Source organism: Myotis lucifugus, unplaced genomic scaffold (genome assembly GCF_000147115.1).
Source record: "Myotis lucifugus unplaced genomic scaffold, Myoluc2.0 scaffold_65, whole genome shotgun sequence".
Lineage (NCBI taxonomy): Eukaryota > Metazoa > Chordata > Mammalia > Chiroptera > Vespertilionidae > Myotis > Myotis lucifugus.
Genome location: NW_005871113.1, coordinates 2,300,717 through 2,310,926, shown reverse-complemented (window position 1 = coordinate 2,310,926; position 10,210 = coordinate 2,300,717). Strand labels below are relative to the sequence as shown.

Below are 10,210 nucleotides of genomic sequence, written 5' to 3'. Positions count from 1 at the left end.
TCTTTCATTAGACGGGAACTGCGGGCCGCCCGGCCTTGCTCTCGCCGTGTCCAGAGGGCGTTTGTGCATGTGTGTAGTTCAGGGCTTGGAGGCAGGTGAATAAAATGCCGTGTATGTATCTCATTTCCTGCTCCCGTGCCCCGCCTGCCCCGACCCGACCCAAGCCGGCTTCCGGTCGGTGACGCTGACGTAAGCGGCTGGCGCATGTGCAGTTCGCACGTGCAGGTCCCCTTGTCCTCCCTGCACCGGGCGGGCGGGGCCCTCCGGGCCTGTGAAGCCGGGGTCTGTCCTCAGCCTCCTGCATCGTCTGCACTGTGGAGGGAGGTTTATTCCCCGAACACACTTAGGGGCAGAAGCTGAACGTGATGGACAATCAGAACCATTTGGACTTGCTGCCTGTGGGTTCCGAGTGTCTCTTTCTAGAATCCTCCCCTCCAGCCTGCCTGGTCCTGCCCCGGCATCCATCAGCTCTGCTTCAGGGGGACATGCGCCTCTGTGTAGGTGAGGGTTTGCGATGAGGCAAGTGCCTCCTGTTCCCGAGACCCTGCTTCTGAGACCTGGCCTCTCGGGACTGGCGCCCTGTTCCAGGTTCCTGTCACCCTGAGCTAGGCTTCCAGGCACGTGTGGGGTTCCCACTTCTTCACCAGGCCTGGCGGGTGGAGCTGGGCCAGGCTCCAAAGACCTGCATGGAGTCCAGTGTGGAGGGGCCCACCCCGAAAATCAGGAGCAGCAACAGCAAGTGGCTACAACCGGCCCCATCTGAACTTACTGCTTAACGGGTTCCAGAACCCTCCACGAACCCGGGCTCCTTGTTGTCTCCAGTTGCATTTCCCACGGTCCCACCAAGCGAGGCTGTGAGTCCTGAGATATCTGGCTGCAGGTGATGGGGTCCTTTGTGTACGTACAGCCGTGGACATTGGTAGATGCCTGCTTTCCCCCAAGAGCCCATGATAGTGACAAAAAAGAAATTTACTGGATTTATTCATTCGCTGTCTCCTCATACTTAAGATTATACCATGATAACAGGTTGAGGCTAGAATCCTCTTTTTTTTTTCCTGCTCATAGCATGTCATGAATTTAATACATTCTTTCAAACTCTTCGCTCATATAATTAACTCGCAAAGAATCGTCACCCTCTCTGCTCAGGGCACATGGGTCTCTTCTCTGTTCCTGGAACATGGTGTTCCACCCCTGAGCGTTTGCGTTTGCCGTTCCTCTTGCCAGGTATGCAGTTCCCTTGAGCATCTGCAGGTCCTGCCCCTCCTGCCTCTTCACATCTTTACTCTGACGTCACCCTCTCATTATGAACTTCCCCAGGACCTCATTTAAAATTACACACCCCAACACTTCCCAACTCCTCCCTGCCCATCTTTAATTTCCTCCTTAGCACTTCTAACAGTCTAGAAACTTACTTATCGTCGGTCACCTCCACTAGAACGCCAGGTCCTTGAAGAGAGGCGCTTTGGTCAGGTTTGTCCGCTGTTGTATTCCCAGATCCTGCAACGTGCCTGATGAACAGTTGTAAGCACTCATTTGTCCTGTGCATAAGTCAACCAATGAAAGAATTGAGCTTTCAAGTGTTCCCTCCTTCTTTATTTTTGTTTTTAGTCTTTCCTCATGGGTGGAAATGTGAATGAAAGGTGAAAGAAAAAAAAAAAAAGACAAATGATTAGCCAGCTTAAAGAAAGACAAATCAAAGGAAGAAGGAGGAAGCCCTTATTCTTGCAATACAGACCGTCCCTAAGACAAGCCTTGCATACTCAGCCCTTGCCACTCTTCTGGATGTTCCTCTGGTGCTTTCTGTAGGACACACAGTCCAGGATAATATCAGCCAAGTAAAGGGTTTAACTAGAAGTGGTTACATTTTTTCTACTTGCTGAATAAATATATACTAGTACCATTCGTTCAACAATTTATACACAGGAAAAAAAACTGATTTAAAATGAGAGGTTTCACATTTGAATTTAGGATGAACAACTTTTATGTTTGAAAGCCATGAATCTGAGATCTTTCGTAGCAACAGTGCAATATCTCATGAAAAATAATAACACTCAGTTACCGCATGCTAATTTGCAAACAAATGAATTTATTTCATAAATGTATAAATGCATATATAAATAAAAAATAGTGTTGTCTTGTGGCATGAATCCAGTCAGTGAATAACACTCACACACAATGCAAAGTCTAACTTATTGAGATCGACATGTTAAATATTCTAAACAGAAACCACATTATAAAAATAGGACACATAACATAGTTGGCGAGGAATGTCTGAAAATATAGTCTATGTCCCTACATTTGCATCAGGAAATTCATACTGATAGAAAATGTAGCTGAGTATATTTTTACATAATCAACATCATCTGTTAACCTAACAAACTTATAAGGGTATTATTCTCATGCAGCTTTATATAAATAACTGCAAATTTGAGTATCAATCAGCCTTATAATTAGTACTAATGTCTGTGCTGTGCTATTGGTCCAGTTGTCATGGGATTTCAAACTGCCTCAGCATCAGAAATTGCTGGCCCTTTCCAGTACACAAACTATGCTGGGGGTTTGCTTAGAAACTCCTTGTTGAAGAATCTTCTTGCCTCAACGTTACTGAGGGAAACAGAGCAACGAGATGGATTCTGTCTTCTGTATTCAATGCTTTCAAGGATGGCATTCTTTATCACCTGTAAATAGAGGCAAAAGGGGTATCATCAGTGCTGCCCTTAACTCATTTAAACATTTGATTGCTCAAAACAAAAATCCCATTAATCTTATTATAGAATTATTTTTAAAATAGAGAAAGAAATCTCTGAGTCATATATGTATATATTTAAATTCAACATCTCACTGTTACATTCTTGTTAAGCTCATATTCAAACATTCTTCCCTCTCCTACCAGAGAAAAACTATCCTGGGAATGTTCCAGATTTTGTGCTGATAAAATTGGGAATAAAGCTAGGGGAAGGTCAAGGGGAGGAGAAAAACAAAAAAGAAAAAGAGAGAGAGAAAAAAAGGAGACATATATAATACTCTTTGTAATACTTTAAGCAATAAAACAATTTTTAAAAATTGGGAATAAAATACTCGGTATTAACACAGTAAATTTAGCTTCATTCTGTCCTCCATTGGGAAGATGATAAGAGGGAAGAAACAGCAATTACTAAATCTAGAATTTGGGTTCTTTAGTTAGTGGACAAATGGAAATGAAGAGCCAGGGAAGTACTAGACTTCCCCTAAGCCTAATGAAAAGGCATTGCTGGCGAATTGCCCTGCTTCCTCAGTTAAATAGATACAGTTATAAAACATGGCTGTCCTTTATCTAGAAAACGCTGGGCTTTGAAGTTTTTATTGATGATGGCTATGTTTTATTCAGAACATTCTCTGCATATACTCAAATGAATGGTGACTGCAAATTCTAAGAACTACTATTACGATTATCATATGCTTCTCGGGTATGAAGTTAACTTCGTTAGAAACTTCTGGAAAATTTGGGATTTGGCTGAAGAAGTTGTTGCAGAGCGATGGGAATGGGCCTCGGAAGAGAGGCGTGGATTGCAGTCTTGGCTCTGCTGCCTTTTTCGATCCCTGTCACCATCAGGAAGGCCCATTCCCCAGGATGGGACTACAGGATTTCATCTTAATGACCCCGAGATAGAAGTTTCAGGACACAGAGACAAGACACAGGGATAGCCTACAATCCCCTTTAGTCTCTATCCCAGGATCTCTAAGCAACATTGAGGTATTATCCACAGGTCTTTAAGCCCTCTACCATGGGGAGCAATACGTGGCTAGTCTGAGCAGTTTAGGATCCCATGGCGCCCCCCTCCCAGAGCTGGTGTGGCCCACTTGGCCTTGGAGGGGTGAGCACAGAGGGGCTTTCCCATCCCCACATCCAATCTCTCTGGACAAGCCGGGTTCAATGCCTGGAGAAGAGAGATGTGTGACCTGGGCGGTGGTAACATGCAAGGAATATTCTACGACTTTATGTCAGGCCTGATGGGCAGGCTCCTCTGTTCTCTAACAGCAACTTGAAACAACAAGCAGGTGTATTGTGGAAAGGAGTTTATCTCAGGAATGTGACACCTTTATTTGCTTTATGATTTTTAAGTTTATATATGCAGGGGTGGGCAAAGGTAGGTTTGCAGTTGTGAGTATATGAAAGAGTTTATTCTTGTATTATTATTATTTATTATTGTATTGTTTCCATATGAACATCTGTAAACCTACTGCCCAGCCTGTCTGGATAATTGTCTTCTGGGAAAAATGGGCTCAAATGTTACTGAGTCTTTAAAGAAGATATTTGCTGACCCTATTTACCCATGAGCAAGGGAAACACAATTAATCCTATTGCAACAGAAGAGGCTTCCGGCCTGTGAAGGAGACCTGACCATGGGCCTCCAGGAGCAACACTTTTTGGCTACGTGAGATCAAGGGGAATTAGCTGAAATTCTTGAGTCTGTTTCCTCTTCTTTAAAATGGGAATAATAAGACTAGTCTTGACTTTGTAGGGATTAAGGATCATTTATAAAAAGTACTTTGCACAGTGCCTGGCACATAGGCAACATTCCATAACTAGTGTCTATTTGTTGTTGTTTTCAAGCTGAACATATGTGAGGACAATCAGGAGCTTTAAATTAGATGTGAAGCTATAAAGTTTACTAGAAACAAAATCAGTATGTATAGCCAATAGTGGGCTTATTGTTTGGTAAAAGTCGGCAAATCAATTCTGAGATCAAATGTGTCCTACCACATCTTCTGTTAAACACTTTTTTAAAAAACTGATTTTAGAGAGAGAGAGAAAAAAGGAGAAAGAGGGAGAGAGAGATAGAAAGAGAGAAACATCCATTTGTTGTTTCACTTACGTATGCATTCATTGGTTGATTCTCTTTTTTAAAATATATTTTTATTGATTTCAGCGGGGAAGGGAGAGGGAGAAATAGAAACATTAATGAGAGAGTCATTGATCAGCTGCCTCCTACATGCCCCTAATGGGGATTGAGCCCACAACCTAGGCATGTGCCCTGACTGGGAATCAAACCACGACCACCTGGTTCATAAGTCGATACTCAGTCACTGAGCCACACTGGCTGGGCCATTGATTGATTCTTATATGTGCTCTGATTGGGGACCCCAGGGATTGACCTCCACAACCTTGGCATATGGGGACGACAATCAAATGAGTTACTCAGCAAGGGCCCTACTACACCTTCTTTTAATTATCTCCCCACCTGTGCTTCTGGTCAAATGGCGGAGTAGGTAAACATTGTACATGCCTCCTCCCAGGACCACATCAGAATTACAACTAATTTATAGAACAATCAACCTGGAGAAACATCTGAAGACTAGCTGAAGGGAACTCCTAGAACTAAGGCTATAAAGAAGAAGCCACACAGACACCAAAAATACTATTTCAACTGCAATTTAAAAAATTTTTTAAAGGAAAAATTATCTCCCTTCCTTTCTGGAGATCAAATCACCAAGTTTTCAGTTGGTTTCTCCTTCAACACAGCAGCACAAGACGCATCAACTCTTATTACAGAGAAGTACCAAGTAAAATAAAAATCAGCTATTTCCTTTCCAAACACCTGAAAAGTTTTAACCTATAAAAGATTAAAGGGGAGATTTATATTGATAAAGACTGTCGATTCCTTTAGCATGAATTCATGAGCACAAAACTTCAGCAGTATCAATATCAATAGTTAGTGCATTTACCATAATTGGACCTTGGCAGGTGTTTCTAGGAAACAGGACATTTTTATAAATTAAAATTAATATTTACACAATTCAGAGACACCCAAATCATATGCAATGAGAATGTGCAAGTTGAACCACTAGGTGGCATATTAATACTATAAAACCATTAACCAGATTTTTTTTCGGATTACTGCAAAAAACACCAATATGCTATGATTTATAATTCTGTGTGATATAAACCAAAGAGGCTAAACCTAGCACTATATCTATTGCTAAATTGAAAACTTCCAGCATGATACATGATACAACTTGATGCCCCCCAAAAAGCAATATGTCATATTTGAATCTTCCTGGTTTTTCATAATTAGAAGCATTCTTAAGTAGTGTTTATATCTAATTTCCTCTTTCATTCACCCCTGAAATCCATTGAGATTCCAAATCCTCTCTGCCAGTTACCCTAGCATTAACCCTTATATCCCCACTGCCTGTCCCTACATCTGACACGTGTCATTTCTCACTTGTGCCATTCACTAGCCTCCTGAGTGTTGTTCCAGAACATTTAAATCTTCGGCAATAAGGGCAGAGAACAAGAAAAGAAAATATGTAAAATGTGATCTTCTCCCCAAAAGGAACATATTTAGAACAGTGAGCTTGGAAATAATCCACAAGCAAATGTTAAATCACAACAGAAAAATTAAAAATGAGCCCAAAGAGGAAGTTACAGTATTTATTTGGAGAAAGAAATAAAAATTACAAATATAGAAAAATACACGAAGGTATACTGGTCTAAATTACTGAGAATTTTCTGGTTAATGTCTGCCTTCCCAATGAATACTGGTGTGGAAGCAGCGACCTTTTATGTCTCATCATTTTTGACCCCCACATTTAGAACATGGGAGGGAAACAATAAATATTTGTAAAATTAATGAGTCCACAGAAGGTTATCATTAAAGGTTGAATTAAACAGGATAAGGATTAACTCATGGGGACAATGAGTCTTGGGGTGAATTAGAGGACAGATAAGATTTTATCAGTAGAGTGGAAAGACTGGGCATTCTCAGTAGAAGGATAACTTATAAAAAGGCTGAAGATGGAAGGTCATGGCATATCTAGGAAACATCTGGAATATATGAAGCACTCAAAACTTCCTTGTATTTTTGTTGTTGTTGTTTTGTATTGTGTACTGTGACACCCCTCTTTCCTAAAACAGTGCCTGTCACAGTAGATACTCAATAAATGTGTTGAATTAATGAAGAAATATGATGGAAAGAGATTACAGGAAGCATTAAAGGTGGATGAATTTGGGCCTAATATATTAGGCCATGATATTTTAAAGCTTCTAAATTATTTTTGAAAAGATAAAAACTTTAACTTGTACCTAGACACTCATCATGATGATGAAATATCAAATTAAGAAGTTCCAATACTTCTGGATATGCGCTTTTCCTCCTTTTAATTAGCATCTAATGTTTAGCACCTTATAGAATTGTTTGAAAACAAATTTTAAAAGCTCATTATTATCGTCATTGACATGCTTTTGTTCCGGCCCTCCGGTCCAGTTTAAGAACCCATTGTGGCCCTCGAGTCAAAAAGTTTGCCCACCCCTGACCTAGACACTCATCATGATGATGAAATATCAAATTAAGAAGTTCCAATACTTCTGGATATGTGCTTTTCCTCCTTTTAATTAGCATCTAATGTTTAGCACCTTATAGAATTGTTTGAAAACAAATTTTAAAAGCTCATTATTATCGTTATTGACATATGCTGAATAAACTCACACACAACATAGAACGTGCCTATCGAATTGATAAATTGAATGAGGGGGACTGCATAGCAGTACATTTTCTTGTGATGGCTGAATCAACTAGGTCCTAGAGATCCCAGAGGTCATATTCCCTCCAGATGAAAGTTAGTGGTACATGAACAGAGCTGGTGGCTCCACTCCCTGGCCAGGCAGACACTCTGTGCAGATTCTCCATGGTCAGGAGCTCTGCCTCCAGGCTGTATCCTGGCCCTTGCTATCCCCTCCTCCTAACACATTAAATTCTTCATCAGTTTCTGCTGATAAGTCAATGACATTTTAAAAATCATTCACAAAAACGTTACTGAGTAATTTAGGTGCCAGGCATTGTGCTCAGTATCTCTGGAGGATGCAAGGTAAAGAAAACAAGTCATTGTTTTCCATGGGTTTACATCTATAGTTAAGAGCAGAAGGTACTGTGAACAATGATAACAATTATTGTCATTATCCCATTAGCTGCTTCAGTTTATTGAGTGTCTCTTAGATGCCCTTAAATGATATTGTTTTAGTTAATCCTCACCCTGATCTGTAAGACAGGTAGCATTGTTTCCCCTGAAAAACGGGGAAGGTAAAATTTGGAAAGGTTTACCTACATGCCCAAGATCACGCAGCCAAGAGGCGGCAAGCAAGCATCGGAACACCCAGTTTGGTCTGACTCCAAAGGCTCCGCATTTCCCACATACCACACGTCTCCCAGTAGAAGTCACCGTATGTTAGGTTGCACGAAATACTGCCAGGGTGCAAGCACTCAGGTGACGCACAGGGGAAAGGAATCTGGGAAGGTTGAGTAAGCCAGAAGCCTGACGCCAAAAACGGACCCAGGCTGCTGTCACGGAGTGAGCACAGGCAGAGCAGAGGCTTTCCGGAGATGAATGGAATTCAGGAATCCAGCTTCCCCAGAGCGGGCCAGCCAGGACCTCTGAGGAAAAAACGCAGCAGCAGAAGCATAAAGCTGTCAGAGACAGCGTAGCCTCTACAGTGTGGAAATTTATGCCCGCATGTGAATTGAAGATGAAAGTTTGCCTTGGCCTCAAACTTGAAAAGTGTCCTCATAAGGGGTTGGCAGTCGAGTGTCTCTGCATGAGAAGAGTTTATATGCCGTGTCCAGTTTCAAGCAGCTCCGACAGTCCACAGCAAGCAAATGTGTGCTGCTGGTGTGGGTTAGTAACCTGCTCTATTCAAATGGTGTGGGAATGAGCGGTTTAGCTAATGACTGAGCCTGATGGAGTCTCCAGCATCCTACCCCAGCAGTTTCGTTGCTTTTTATCATCACTTATCAAGAAGAATAAGTGGTTCTGATAAAATACGTTTTTTCAGTAAAAAGTAGGTACAAGGAAGAATTATCAAGGGAGAGAGAAAATGTCAGTGAAAACTGGAAGTTTTACCTGGGTGTGGTGTGAGGTGCACTCATATGCATACACACACACACACACACACACACACCCAGGAATTACTTGAACACAAGTTTCAATGGTCATATAATTTAAGAGGAAGCCTATATTTATTCATTCAAACAATATTTATTTACTGCCCAGGCTGCTATTACTTATGCAGACCTGCCTATATTCTCTTTTTTTTAAAAAATATATTTTTATTGATTTCAGAAAGGAAGGGAGAAGGAGAGAGATATAGAAACATAAATGATAAGAGAATCATTGATCACTGTCTCCTTTACATCCCACACTGGGGATTGAGCCTGCAACCCAAGCATGTGCCCTGACCAGGAATCAAACCATGATCTCCTGGCCCCGCCAGCATGGCTCAGTGGTTGAGCATTGACCTATGAACCAGGAGGTCAGGGTTCGATTCTGGTCAAGGGTACCTGCCTAGGTTGTGGGCTTGATCCCCAGTAGGGGGCGTGCAAGAGGCAGCTGATCAATGATCCTCGCTCATCATTGATGTTTCTATCTCTCTCTCCCTCTCCCTTCCTCTCTGAAATCAATTTAAAATTTTTTTTTTAAAAAAACACACACACACAAAACCATGACCTCCTGGTTCTTAGATCAAAGTTCAACCTCTGAGCCATGCTGGCTGGGCCAGTTTATATTCTTAATTCTGGGCTTGGCAAAGATCTTGAGGTATATCCATCATGGTACAGAATACAGACACACATAGGTAAGGTTCCCATTTAATGAGCAGCTTCTGTTTGTCAGGCACTGTTCATATATAACTTGATTAAAGATTCACCACTGCCATTATGATAGATGCTGCTACACCTGTTTTAGAGATGAGTCAACTGTGGCCCAAAAAGTTTAAGTACCTTATTCAAAGTCACCCAAGTAGCCTGTCTGAGATCTAAACATGATATAAAGCCCGTGACCTTGCTTCTATATACATGCTGCACAGGGAAAGTTCTTGGAAACAATGAAAACTTACTTAATTCAATGGTTTGTGAAGAATCAACAGGCAGGACAGTTACCTGGGAACTCAGTTAATTTTTGTTCAGGCTTTAACTTTATCATCTCTGTCAAACATCACTTTGAAGAATGTTTGTAAAATATATAAATAGAACTATATCATTTTTTTATAGCAAATAGTTTAGCAGGTTTTATATAAACCAGAACTGAAAACAATGAGAGAAATACAGATGTTTAAGCTATATATATATATATATATATATATATATATATCCTATCTAATAAAAGACAAAAAGGGTAATTGACCGTACCTTCGCTACGCTTCCCATTGGCTAATCAGGGCGATATGCAAATTAACTGC

The 10,210-nt window shown here is 41.2% G+C and overlaps 1 protein-coding gene across 2 annotated transcripts in view; it reads right to left on the bottom strand.

The window, feature by feature from the left end:
- Positions 1-2,088: 2,088 nt before the first annotated feature.
- The window catches only part of PLA2G4A (phospholipase A2 group IVA), a 136,977-nt gene continuing 128,855 nt past the window's right edge, over positions 2,089-10,210 (bottom strand). Inside the window, exon 17 of one of the 2 annotated variants that reach the window (XM_006089870.3) lies at positions 2,089-2,678. In XM_006089870.3, the coding sequence (XP_006089932.1) occupies positions 2,547-2,678 (132 nt within the window). In that variant the 3' untranslated portion in view covers positions 2,089-2,546. The remainder of the gene's footprint in view (positions 2,679-10,210) is intronic. The other variant, XM_006089871.3, reaches the window with a different exon arrangement.